Source organism: Aquarana catesbeiana, linkage group LG05 (assembly GCF_042186555.1).
Source record: "Aquarana catesbeiana isolate 2022-GZ linkage group LG05, ASM4218655v1, whole genome shotgun sequence".
In the NCBI taxonomy this organism is placed as follows: Eukaryota; Metazoa; Chordata; class Amphibia; order Anura; family Ranidae; genus Aquarana; species Aquarana catesbeiana.
Window position 1 is genome coordinate 601,909,825 of NC_133328.1, and position 13,877 is coordinate 601,923,701.

Consider the following 13,877-nt stretch of genomic DNA (forward strand, 5'->3'; position numbering starts at 1 on the left):
TATGCTCTCCAGTTTTAGTAAATCCCATAGTGTCATCACATACTGCAAATGACATCTTTCAACAACAGTACATTGACTGAATGAGCAAAGTGGACATGGCATCTGAAAGACAGGGTTTCCAACCGTCATGAAATTTAAGGACAGTTTGTAAAATCCATGATTTTTTCATCTATCAATGAATGACCATTAGGAAAAATCACCCTTCTGAGAGGCAATACCAGCATAAGTGCCAATCACAGCTGCAGCTCTGGTGTTGGTTTGGGGGTGGGGTGTAGGTACTAGAACACAAAACTATCAAAAGTTTTTTTATTTTTTTTTTAAATTTGTCTACAAAAAAAAAAAAGGTACACATCTAAACATATTAAAATAATGACATCTAGAGTTAGACCAGCCAAGTTGCACCACTGCTCAGAAGCATCCCGTTGCGCTGCTCCGTCCTGAAGTGTAGCTGGTGCTGAAACCCAGGAGCCCGCCTCCACTTCTGTACTGCTCCGATTGAGAAAGAGACAACTGAGGGGGGGCACATCCGTGATGTAGAAACATACAATGAGTGTATTGTAGCATACACAAGCAACCTCCCACTTGTGACCTTAAGTGGGGCTTTGCTTGTGTATGCTGCCATAAACCCACTGTATGTTTTGTGGCATGTGGAGTCAGTGCCACTGTAAAAAAATTGGGGTTTACGCCAGATTTTGTAGGAAGCGAGCACATCAATGGTACAGGTGTGTGCTTGGTCCATATGAGAGCCAGAGATGGCGCTCGGAGCCCCACCCACCCGAGGGGGTCAGTGTGTGAAGGGAGCCATGAGAGGGGCTGGTGTGCACCATGGTGTCCAGGTTGGGACAGGCCAAGGCCCGTGCCTGAGAGAGAGTCCATGAGGGACACAGCAGCTAGGAAGCTGTACCGAGAGTTCATGAGTGACCAAACATCTAGGAAATTGTAAGGAAGATGCTGATGTGCAGCGTCTGTGCATAAACACTGGGACTTGTTTCATGGTCAGGAGGACCAAAAAGTTACTGATGGTCAGGAGGAACCTGAAGAGGTACTTGAAGCAGTAAACCTTCCATAAGAGAGCCAGGAGGCTGAATGCTATGTTTTTGCAGTGATGGTCAGAACCCCCTGTGTGGTAAGACATACTTTTGTGAAATTTTTATGTTCGTTTAAATAAAAGTGGGCAGGAAAGTCCTGAAAACTATATCAGGTGTGGAGTTAACTCCCTGTTTTGGCACTACCATTGAGCTAAGAAACCCCGACATGTCACAGTTTCTACGTCGTTTGTGTGCACCCTGGTTCGTTCTTTCTCAACTGATGATGTCTAGAATTTAACTTTAAAATATATATAAAACCCAACACTTCATATTCCTGATATGTGCCTGCTGTACCATGCACTTGTATGAAAAATTATCCTATTCTTTTTGTTTTGCTTTCTTTGTGTGAAATACCAGTTGTCCCTGGCAGTTCCTCTCCTTTCCTGTGAAAAACAACTGACCACACTAGGCATGAGAGCACAGCGTGGTCATTTCTCTAGCTGTGATGAGGACTCAGCCTGTTCTCCAATGAACAGACTCGTGCTTACTCCTGCCCAACACAGCCATTCACTTTGAAGATCAATGTGCTGCTGTTTCTCCTCCCCTAGGTCTCTCCTTTGAAGCTTAGAACAGAGGATATGAGATCACATATAAAGTGAGGGGGGGGGAGTATTTATTATGTTTTTATATGTATACATAAATGTTTTGCCTTTCATTTCTATTTTATACTGAATGGGTTGTTTTAGGATTTACATATACTTTAAGAAATGGTAGAGCAAGCATTAATTTTTAACACCCTGATGGACCTAACCTTACCGCAAAGTGCTTCCTAAAGTTAAAACCTGTGTCTGCCCCGTGTAACTTGGAATGCAGAATAATTGGCAAGTCATTATGCTTCCTTTTATATATTTAGATGTAATACAGCTCCTCAAAGCTATACAAATATAACCCAGATACAGCCAAAGAACATACCAATATCAGCCCCAAATTGGTACAGAACACAAGGAAAATGGGGAATAGAAAGCATTGGGGCTTTGTAATACCAAAACGATAAACATAACACATAATCTTGCATAAAAACAAGTGTTTATTTGAGAAAGTTATATTAAAATATCTCCTATAAATATTGGTCGGGGGAAATAGTTGAGCATGCAAATGCTCAAAAGAACACATGAAGTCATTATAAACAAACTTACATAGCTCATGAGGTATAACAGACCCAGCAGGTTAAATGATACTGAAGGTCACCAAGAATAGGAAGATTGACGGACAAGGGGGCGAGAAAAACGTGTGCTAGTCCCAAGTGTCCCAAGCACAAGGGATACCAGCCGGGTAAAGATGTGAGATTACCTAACAAACAATGAACACAAATCGAATCAGAATAAAAAATTGGAAGTATTCATTTAGAAAATCATAAATCTAACAAATAGGACATCTATACCTTTTTGTTGTGGAGGTATCAATACGCATGTATTAGGGCATTAGTTGTAAACCACAGATCTTGTAAAGTTAGGGCAGCTTCAAAAGCCCCAGATGGACTCTGACTAACTAATCCATCTGGTGCTTTTAAAGCTGTCCTGGTTTTACCAGATCTGTGGTTTACAACTACTACCCTAATACATGCTAATTGATACCTACGCAACAAATAAAAAGGTATGGATGTCCTATTTTTTCCCATTTATGATTTTCTAAATGGATACTTCCAATCCATTTTTTTTCTTTTAGATTTGTGTTTGTTAGGTAATATCACATCTTTACCCGGCTGGTATCCCTTGTGCTTGGGACACTTGGGACTAGCACTCCTTTTTCTCTCCCCCAGTCCATCAATCTTCCTATCCTTGGTGACCTTCAGCATTATTTACCCTGCTGGGTCTGTTATACCTCATGAGCTATGTAAGTTTGTTTATAATATGACTTCATGTGTTCTTTTGAGCATGTTTGTATTTCCATTTGCATTGTATTCATTATGTTTGTTCACTTTAGAAAATCCCTTGATGTGCTACCCAAGGCCCTGAGGAAGACCACCCTGGTCAAAATGCGTCCGACGGCTTGGAAGCGCACAATCAGTCATACCTTTTTAGGGTGTATTATTTTCTTTTTTGTGTGTGTGTATTTTTATGCTATGTACCCTTAAGTATTCATCTATTTCCCGACCAATATTTATAGGAGATATTTTAATATTAACTTTCTCAAATAAACATTCGTTCTTATGCAAGTTTATGTGATATGTTTATCGTTTTAGTATTACAAAGCCTCGGTGCTTTCTATTCCCCATTTCCCTTGTGGATTGTGTTCTGTTACAGCTCTACAAATGTGTCTTTTTTTTCCTTTAGGCTTTGTTTCCACTACTGCGAGTTGTTGTGTGACTTGACACATGAAGTCGCATGACAAGTCAAATCCCATGTTTTTCAAGGGTCCCCGTTTTAATTGGTGCGACTCAAGTCGCAGCTACTCCAAAAAAGTTTTTTGCACTACTTTGTTCTGACTTAGGTGCGACTTGTTCTCACATGGTTCTCATCGGTCGCATAACATCGCATCAAAAATCGCATTGCAAATTCGCACTGTAAATCAGGCGACTTTGGGATCACAATTGTGGAAACCTAGCCTAAAACATATACTGTTCCTGAACAGTCCCTTTCTTCCTTACTGGGTGAAGCCTGACTGATTTTTTTGCTTGCCTTGGTTTTATGATCTAGTTTACCCTTGAAGGTGAAAGAGATTCTTTAATGAGGGTAATGACTCTGGTAAGCAATTATTTATAATTGAAGTAAGTTTGATTGCATCTTGTGTTTACAGCGGACAGAAGCTCTGATGACCTGCAGTGGTTACTGAAAATGGCACAGGATGACCCACTGCCATATATAAGGTATGTTGTACAGCCTAAAAAGTAATACAATGGGAATTAATAGGTAAATGTAAGTTTTCACTTAAAATAACCTTTTTGCGCTGCTTTGCGCTAAAACTGCAAAGATTCATCTGTTTTTCCATAGCTTTGCACAAAGCATTCTTTTACTAATCTGTTATCTGCATTCTGTTTCTTATCAACCAAATTTTATCAGGCTCTAATACAAGACAGAAGCAATTTTTAATTAGAAAACCTCATGTGACTGGTGTTTATACTGACCAGCGATCCAGGTAAATTAATTTTATAGAGGGAATTGGAATTGCATAGTGTTGAAGCTATACCCACTAGGTGGCAGCAGAGTTCAGCTGTCAGTGTATCGGGGGCAGTTTTACAAATGTGTCCTGTAAGATGATCAGAGCTGCTCCTCCAGCTATAGAAAACTGATTTTCCTTTTATGGCTAGGTTTCTGAGATTATATAATCCAGATGTTATTGATGCGAGCTCGGCAGACTTCTGCAGAACCACTGGGGCTCATTTTGCAGGTTCTGGCTTCTGTGAGAAAGATGCGGCGCTCGCCTGTAATGTGCCCTTGAGCACTGGAATTTGCATTAGGCACTCGCCTAGATACCTATGGCCCAACATGTTGAGTCAGCTTCAGAGTGCATTACAGGTCCAGGTCCATGCTGCACACACAGGTGAAAATCTGTCCGAAGACCTGTTTGGGTGCAAAGTCTGGTAAACACTTGATGCTGCATGGCATGCTGTTGCCTATACAAACCACCCGTGGCAAGTAACTGGGCTTGCCCCTATCTTTTGCAAGCTGACACCCTTAGAATTGTATTTCCTCTCCCCCTACAAGTGTTACACTAGGAGCTGTGGCCCTTTAAATGTTGTCAATAACACTCCATTGAAGCATTGTGACAGACATTTACCTTTGTTATGTGTGCCTACAAAATACAAAGACAAACCTTTTTTTGGCACCATGACACTTTTTTACAATTTGTTACCTGTGCCTTGTGTAGGTTGGAACTCACTTATGTTGGTGCTGCGGGTGCCTTGTAAGGGCTACATGCACTCTCGCCTTCAACTAGTTCTGAGACACATGTAGCTGTGCGCTTGCACTTTCTCTCCATCACTGCCAGGGTTTCAGCCCCCTACACTGCAAGGCCAAGGATACCTCCTCCTTGTTGCTGCCTTACAGTACATGGATCACAGGCAGCAATAATCCTTTCTCCTGCAGTGTTCATTTGGCAAGAAGAGGGGGCAGTCTATGGATCATCCCATATGCCTGACTTGCCAGGCTTGCCCTGGTGTGGTGGATCACAAGCTCAGCACTGGAATTGGTGAAGTTCTTCTTCCAAGTGGTTTAGAATGTGCTCATAATCGATGCAAACCTGTCTGGCTGGGGATGAGTCCTAGGTCCCCTTTTGGTACAGGGGGTCTTGCTTGTTGAAGGAAGCTTGGCTTCCGATCCATATTTTGGAACTAGGAGCAATTTTTATTATCCCTTCAACACTGGACCACTCTTCTGTCCAGAATTCAGTCAGACAGTGCCACAGCAGTGGCTTACATCAACCATCAAGGAGGCACCAGATGTCTTGTGACTCAGAGAAGAAGATCTGTTACTGGCCTTGAAGTAACTTTACGTTCCAGCCCTGTTTGTTGCGCACATCCCAGGCATGGAAAATTAGCAGTTGAACTTCCTCAATCGTCAGCATCTGGACTGTAGAGAATGGCCTCTTCCATACCTGTTCGAAGACCCCTGTCACAGGCCGGGAACACTGAACATTGGCCTCCTGGTTCCCAGGTTCAGCAGTGTATTTCAGTGATTCTTATTGCACCAACCTAGGTCGATGTGGTTCTCGGACCTTGTCAAACTTCTGACACTCTCCAGGGGATCTCAGCCTGCTTCTGTCAGCTCTTCAAAGACTACCTTTTAAAACTATTAGGGATTTTCCTCTGTCTGTCCTTACTCCCAAGGTTGCCTTTCTCGTTACCATTACCTCTGCAAGTTTTGGATTGGGAGGCCTTAACCTGTAAAGAACCCTTTGCAAAGACAAGGTTGTTCTGGGGTCGAGGAGCTCTTTTCTTCCCAAGGTGATTATTTCCTTCCTCAACCATGATATTGTTCTACCATCCCTCTCTTCTGCCATTTAAGGAGAATTTCAGCCAAAGATCGTTTGGCTGGGCTTCTCCTATGGATCACAGGAGTGCAATTTGTTTTGACCCGTTTTCAGCAGAGAGCGGGCTAAAGTCCACTCTCTGCTGAGGTCATGGATATCAGTCGAGGCACTGCGTCATCACAACAATTAAGTCTGGATCCACCAGGTGCCTGGAATGACACCCGTCACAGCCTCTCAGCGAACCGCTGAGACAACCTGCTCCGCCCCATCCACTGCTCAGCGCTCCAATGAGCATGGAGGGAGATGAGCAGAGAGCTGTGACTGAGAGTCTGACAGGCGGTGGTCAATTGCATGTTTTTCAGTGTTGAGGCGCCAGTGGACAGATGCAGCATCGAACCGATGCTGCATCCAGCTAGGTTCGTATAAATGGGGGGGGGGGAGAAACCCATACTTCTCTTTTAAACATTGCAAGGCTTTGCTTACACTTGGCTATCATTTACCACAGCTGCAGGAAAGCTCAGAATGCTTCAAAATCGCTGCATTTTTTCACGGCCAGTGGTCAAATCGTTCCTATCCTGAACGCGATTTTTCCGGGTTGAGAGGGAGGTTGAACCTCACCTAACCGCTCCTAAACTCTGCTAAAAGCCTATGTGTACATTGATACATTGCCTTTTAATTGAAGTTGAAATTAGGAACTTTGGCTAGTATAAATTAAGCCTTAGGGGATTTCCTCCTTTGGATGTGGTACATGTGGTTTGATTCTGTCTCTCAACCCCCTTTCAACAGCCTGACTCTGTCATTAATGAGGGTCCCCCTAAGGGAATGCCTACTTCTTATTCCACCATCGCTGGCTGGATTCGACAGGCCATCATCCAAGATTAAAGGCAGGGTTTCCCCTTTTTCTCAGTCTCAGATTTGTAAGGCTTCCACCTGGTCCTATGTTCACATGCTCCCTAAGTTTTACCAGATGGATGTTCAGGCCTTAGCTAAAGCTGGCTTCGGTCCAGAGGTTGTTCAGGTGGTCTCTCTAGGCTGTTAACTCTGTTAACCTGTTTGTCTTTTGAGGGCCTGTTAGCCTTCGTTTGCCCTATTGCCCAGCCCTCAGTTGGACTTTATTTGGATGTCCCAGTGTACCTTAATGCCCATCCCATGTCCTGTAATGTGTGACTAATAAATTAGGATTTTGGATTTACCATAAAATGCTTTTCTTGGAGTACATTATAGGACACGGCTTCCGTCCCTCTGTTCTTATGATCCCTCCTACTCTTTCACAGTTTGATTTGCCTGTGTCTGCTCGGACACAGGCTGCCTTCCACGGCACGCTTGGGCTCTCTTTTCCCACTGGGAGGCCTGAGCGACTAGCCGGCATGTCCGCTGGCTGGCCAGAGACCCGAACTAAGCCGGAATTGGCTTTGAACGGGTTTCGGATCTAGTAACCCAGAAGCAATGTCTGGACATCACTTTCAGTTGACTGAATACTTTAAGACGCCAAATTTTAAAAAGTTACAGCATTCAAAACAGCCAAACTTGGCTTATAGACCCCAGATACCTCCATAAAGAGTACTTGTCACTGACTATTACTGTCACAAGGGATGTTTACATGGAATTTTTTTTTTTTTTGAAGAGACCGTGTAAAAATAAAAAAATAAGAAAAAAAGAAAAATTTTAAGCGCCCCATATGTAAGTTGCGCCCGCAAATGTAAACGGCATTCAAACCACCCATGTGAGGTATCGCCACGATCGTTCGAGCGAGAGCAATAATTCTAGCACAAGACCTCCTCTGTAACTCTAAACTGGTAACCTGTAGAAATTGTTAAAGCGTTGCCTATGGAGATCTTAAAGTACCATAGTTTGTCGTCATTCCACGAGCGTACGCAATTTCAATGCATGACATGTTAGGTAGGTATTTTTTTACTCAGCTTAACATTATCTTTCACATTGTACAAAACAAAATGGGCTAACTTTTTTTTGTTTTTTTGTTTTTAATTCATGAAAGTGTCTTTTTTCCAAAAAAATTGCATTTGAAAGACCGCAGTGCAAATATCGTGTGACATAAAATATTGCAATGATCGCCATTTTATTGTCTAGGGTCTCAGCTAAAAAAAAAATATATACAATATCTCACAAAAGTGAGTACACCCCTCACATTTCACATCTTTTCATGTGACAACACTGAAGAAATGACACTTTGCTACAATGTAAAGTAGTGAGTGTACAGCTTCTATAACAGTGTAAATTTGTTGTCCCCTCAAAATAAATCAGCACAGCCATTTTTGTCTAAACTGCTGGCAACAAAAGGGAGTATACTCCTAAGTGAAAATTTCCAAATTAGTACACCTATTTGTTACAAACAAAAACTGGATATCATACAAAATAATAATAATAAAAAAAATAGTTGTTTTTTTCCCCAGTGCTGTGGTTCTGGAGTACTTAAATCTTTCTGTTTTGCCTGCAATAGATTAGCACCCCAGAATGGGGGGTATCTTGGAAGGCTCAATGCCCAGGGAGATTGGCGCAAACTATTACAAGCCCTGTAAACACATGTAGATCTCGCTAAATACAATCCAAACAAGATCAGCATTAGAGGAAGTTGAAAGCCAAATATATAAGTTTTTTGCTTTGACAGCATTTAGCTGGCTTTGTGTGTGTTCCTTTGGTTTATGTATACCCTGTGTGTGTTTCGCAAAACGTATTAACTGCTGTATAGGTTGCCGCAAGACAGCAGAGAAGTCGGAATATCGTGACTCTGCTTTTTCTATGTTCTAGACAGGGAACGCTGATTTGAATGTGCTCATAAATTGTAAGAGGCCCCTTTTGTGGGGATAACCACACCGTTAGCAGATGGAGGGGCTGTTCTGGCAAACAACTACGGGGGATGTCTTTTATGCCGCCAGCATAAGTAACTGTTCTTTACTTACTGCTGTGACCTTGCATGTGCTTTTTTTCCCTCTAATTTAAAAAGCAGCAGCTAAACACTGAATGAAATTAAAAACAGCCGATGTGTTGATCTTTCCACATTAGGCAAATCACAGCAGGCAAGCGCTTGGCTCACGAGTGGAGGTAGGACACACTCTCGAACTCAGTTATCTAAATTTAAAATATATAAATGTACTTTTCTATCACAAACCGCTGCCTTTTTTAAAAAAAAACTAAAATATTATATATTTTTTAAATAGTAGGCATTTATTAGGCATTAGTGCTAGTGCAGGGGTACAAGGGGACATAATTGTGTTCCCAAGGATAACCAAGGCAGCAGTAGATGTTCAAGAAATCTCAAGTACCAGAAAAGAAAAAAAGGAGAGCGAAAGACTGGAACGGTTGGCAAATGGGGTGTAGTTGAGGGTGGGAGAAGAGGGATGGGAAATTGGTGGGGATGAGGAGAAAGTTGGGTGTCCATTGAGGGGTGTCAGGATTGCGACAACTGCTACTTGTCAGTATTAATGGTCAGCGTTACAGGAGGTGGTTGTAAACGCTGAAGGTTTTTTACCCTCATGAATCCTATGCATTAACGTTAAAACCTTCAGTATGCAACTTGAGGGTCGGGACCAATGTGAGTGTGCGATGTATGTGTGGAGCAATTATGTACATTGAAAGCGCTATATGGGTAGTACCTTAAATTAAAATAGGGATAATTTTAGGCCCGCACCCACACTCACTCAGGTTGAACTGGATGGACTGGTGTCTTTATTCAACCTTACTGACTATGTAACTCTCCCCTGAAGCCATACTAGCCTGATCGCGATCCAGCATTATACACGAGAGCAACTGCTCTCCCGGATCTCTGCCATTGGCTCCCACTGCTGTCAATCACAGCCAATGTGGAGGGAGCAGGAGGCAGGCCAAGCACGCTCGAGTGCCCTCATTGCAAGAGGCTTGCTATGGGGGCACTTGGAGAAAAGGAGGAGCCAAGAGCGCTGGTGGGTGATCCGAGAAGAGGAGGATCCGGGCTGCTCTGTGCAAAACCACTGCACAGAGCAGGTAAGTAAAACATGTTTATTTAAAAAAATAACCAAAAAGTTACCTTTTTAATATTTAAATTGTGCAGAGCTCAAGAAAGCAGGGAAGTCAGTCTCTCCATGCGTTTTTAGGTGCTAAAATGTTTTCACTTTTTTTTTTGCATCTGTGAAAGTATGTATATATTTGTAGCACCATCCTAGAATAGGTTTGCTAGCGAGGTTCAGGTAAATTTAGTCTTTGTAAACATTGGAGCAATGTGTGATTATTTTTGGCTGGGTTTTACAGGCTGCAGGCTTAACTACCGTACTTCCCCTTGCCTTCTAGTAGGTTCTAGAATGTAGTGGACTGGAAGAGGTAGACCCTGTGCTTTGAATATTAATGGGAAAAGATGTGCTCAGAAGGTGAAGAGAGAACCCATAATTAGTCTGAGGCCTGGAGCAGCAAGGTGCTTGTCCTGCAGGAAGAGATCGCAGCCTGAAGGGCTTCTTCCCTTCTAGGCAGGTTAGCTTAAGCCTGCTGCAAAGAATTCATTGTGGTCCCAGTTCAGTGGGAGCTTGGGGGGAGGGGGGGCTATTTTCCTGGAAGCAGTTTTGAGCCAAGTCATAGGGATGCACTGAGGATCCGGCCTGGTACAGTGTCTATGTAATATTGGACAGGCGGCATCCAAGCATCTGGAGAAAGCAAGTAAAGGCCTGGAAGAGGGATCCAATGACTATTCTGCTTTTTAACCCCTTGATTGACTGTTTTAGTGCTGCTAAAGTAAGATTTGCTCTGCTGGGAGTCCCAAAAGTGTTTGTGTCTCTCTCCAGGAGGTGGGGGAGTCCTACAAATATGTGTGCACTAAATTCTGATGTAACCCAAAGCTTCCCCACACCCCATCCAAGTTTAACAAGCAATAATGCATAAAAAGACATGCACCGCTAGGTTATTGTGAGAAAGACTGTTCAAATGTTGTATGCCTGGGAATCCAGAGGGGAAGAGAGCCTGGGGCAAATCAGTGAACCTGTAAGGGGTCTGCGCTACATACAGTGCTTTAGCAAACCAAATGTTGTTCAGTTAGTGAACAAGATCTAACTGGGTATGGTTAGCTTAGAGCAGCCCTGATCCTCCTCTTCTCCAGTCCCTCGCCGACGCTCCTGGCTCCTCCCCCCTGCTGAGTGCACTTGTGTGTGCTTGCTCCTGAGCCGTCTCTGTGTGTCCATAAGCTTCCTCCTCATTGGCTGTGATTGAAATGGCTCCCACTGTTGTGTCTCAGCCAGTGAGGAGGGAGAGTCGCTGCTCTCGTGCACTTCACTGGATCGGGCTTAGGTAAGTATTATGGGGTGCTGAGGGGTGAGCTGCCACACTGAAGGTTTTTCTTTCTCGAACATCACGGGACACAGAGCCTCAGTAATTACTGATGGGTTATATAGGTATCACTGGTGATTGGACACTGGCACACCCTATTAGGAAGTTCAACCCCCTATATAATCCCTCCCCCTTGCAGGGATACCTCAGTTTTTACGCCAGTGTCTTAGGTGATGGACGTGTAAAGATGTCCTGTGCTGAGCTCCAAAGGGAATATCCTATATCCTATACTGGGGCAAGCCAGGCGAACCGGATCCATTCAAAGTGTCTTTTCATGGCCGAATTGAATGGTACCCGGGCCTCGTGTCCAAAGAAACGAGGTTTTACCCGTAACGCTTCTCTTTTTAGAGAGCTGGACCCCGCAGAAAATGGCTTTAAACTTCCTAATTTCTGGCGAGGTGCTTTACGGTCCCAGAACTGTTGGATCCCCCTATTTGTAGGGGGCCCCAGTCTGACGGTTTTTTCAAACGGAGCCCACCGTGAGAGGTGAAGATTGGGTCTGTGTAAACAGCACCCTGCAGCTGGATAAGGTAAGAGGAGATTCCACAGAATTTTTGAGTTCTAGTGGCTTTTCTCCTTTAAGGTAAATGCATGCTATGCCTATTGTGACCGCCGGGGGCTGCCAAGAGCACAAACCTGCACATGCTGACTGTCTGTCTCAGTGTTTTCATCGCTGCACATGTTTTTTCTCAGCGTCTCAAGCAGGCTGCAAAAAGGTAAGATGGAAGGGGGGATTTCTCATGTTTGAATGTTCCCCCCCAGGCTAGAGAGGGGCCACAGGGGTCTAGAAAGTGGTTATACCACCCAGGCTCTGCGGCCTAATGGCCACCATCTCTGAAGATAGCCGCTCAGGCAGATCTTGTTACCAGCCTCTCTCCCTCCCCCCCTCATCCTCAGCCTTTCTCCAGAAGCATGACAGGAGAAGTGGGCCAGCGCGGGAAGCACTCGTTTTTTTCAAAACTCGAGGGGGGGGGGGGCGGTAGAGGAGGGGGCGGGACGTCAGCACAGGTGCTTAGACTCCCACTCAGGCCAGCTGCAGGCTATTAAAGGCACTCTGTACAGGTGCACACAGCCTTCTGAGAGACACAGAGCTGACGGTCGCATGTAAGGTGGGACACAGGCATTCTCCTAGGCAGCATTTACTGAAGTAACACCAGACTGAGCATTGGGTAGCAAGGCTTTTAGCCAGACTACATCGCTCAGCGGGCAGTGTTCATTTGAATACAGGGGGTCCCCGGGTTACAAACAAGTTAGGGACTGTAGGTTTGTTCTTAAGTTGAATCTGTTTGTAAGTCGGAACAGGTACATTTTTTAAGTGTAGCTCCAGCCAAAAAAACTATTTTTAAGCTTTTTGGATAGCATAGGGAAGGGTTAACACCCCTGTAACATTTGTTTTGCTGTGTGTGCCCCTGTTCAGAAGATTTCACCTCACTTTCTGTCCCAATGACAATTGGATTTTGAAAATTTTGGGTTGTTGTGGAAACAAGCCTTGGTGATAAAGCATCAGTCGAGGTAGCTTTTCCCCATAATAGCACTTATAGGAGTGAATTTCCCTTCCTAGGGGTGGATTTCCTCTCACTTCCTGTTGTCTCCCTCCGTTTGTAAGTAGGAGTCGTTTGTAAGTCGGATGTTTGTAACTAGGGGACCCCCTGTACCTCATACCTTGTTGCTTTGCACTATGGGTAGAAGAGGTTCAAGCACCTCAGGAACCAGAGACACTAGGGGATCTCGTTCAGGTTCTGAGGGCCCCCTGTCGGCAGCATCCTCCCCCCCCTAAAGATGGGCCAGGGACGGCTAGCCAGGGAGAGCCATCGGGGTCAGGGGCTACACCTGCTTCTGGCACTTCAGCCCCTGTATATATTACACAAGAGGTTTTTTCCTCAACCATTAATGGTCTAGAGGAAAGATTAATGGCCGTGATTACGTCTTCACTCAGTGGAAGAAAACGCACTAGGCTTTCCTCTGTTCCCCAAGACCCTCAGACAGAGGAGCTCTGGGATAAAGGAGATGAATCCCTTTCAGAGGATCGGGATGGGATGGATGATTCCTCTTCCGAGGATTCAGGTGGAGAGGGACTCTCTGCGACTTCCCAAGAGGAGAAAGTCTTAGTGCAGATCCTCACTGGATTGGTCCGATCCAGATTTAAGTTGCCCATACCTGAAACTGCTAAAGAATCCTCTTCTGCTTTGGGGTCACTGAAACCTTTCCAAGCAGCACATGCTTTTCCTGTTCATACTTTACTTGAAAAGCTCATTTATTCTGAGTGGGATCACCCAGACAAACGTTTTTTTTCTGCCGAGAAAGTTTTCAACACTTTATCCGATGGAAGAAAAGTTTATTAAAATGTGGGGAATACCGGCTATTGATGCCGCCATTTCCTCCGTAAATAATAGCCTGACTTGTCCTGTAGACAATGCTCAGATGCTCAGGGATCCTGTAGATAAAAGGATGGAATCCCTATTGAAGGATGTCTTCTCCTTAGCAGGATCAGTGGCCCAACCTGCAGTAGCAGCGATTGGAGTCTGTCAATACTTAAGAGACCATGTTAAGCAGGTCATCAAAGTATTACCTGAACAG

The 13,877-nt window shown here is 44.1% G+C and overlaps 1 protein-coding gene across 1 annotated transcript in view; it reads left to right on the forward strand.

The window, feature by feature from the left end:
* The window catches only part of TAF2 (TATA-box binding protein associated factor 2), a 164,737-nt gene that overhangs the window by 111,633 nt on the left and 39,227 nt on the right, over nt 1–13,877 (forward strand). The window contains exon 21 of the mRNA XM_073632181.1: nt 3,825–3,894. Within this exon, the coding sequence (XP_073488282.1) occupies nt 3,825–3,894 (70 nt within the window). The remainder of the gene's footprint in view (nt 1–3,824; nt 3,895–13,877) is intronic.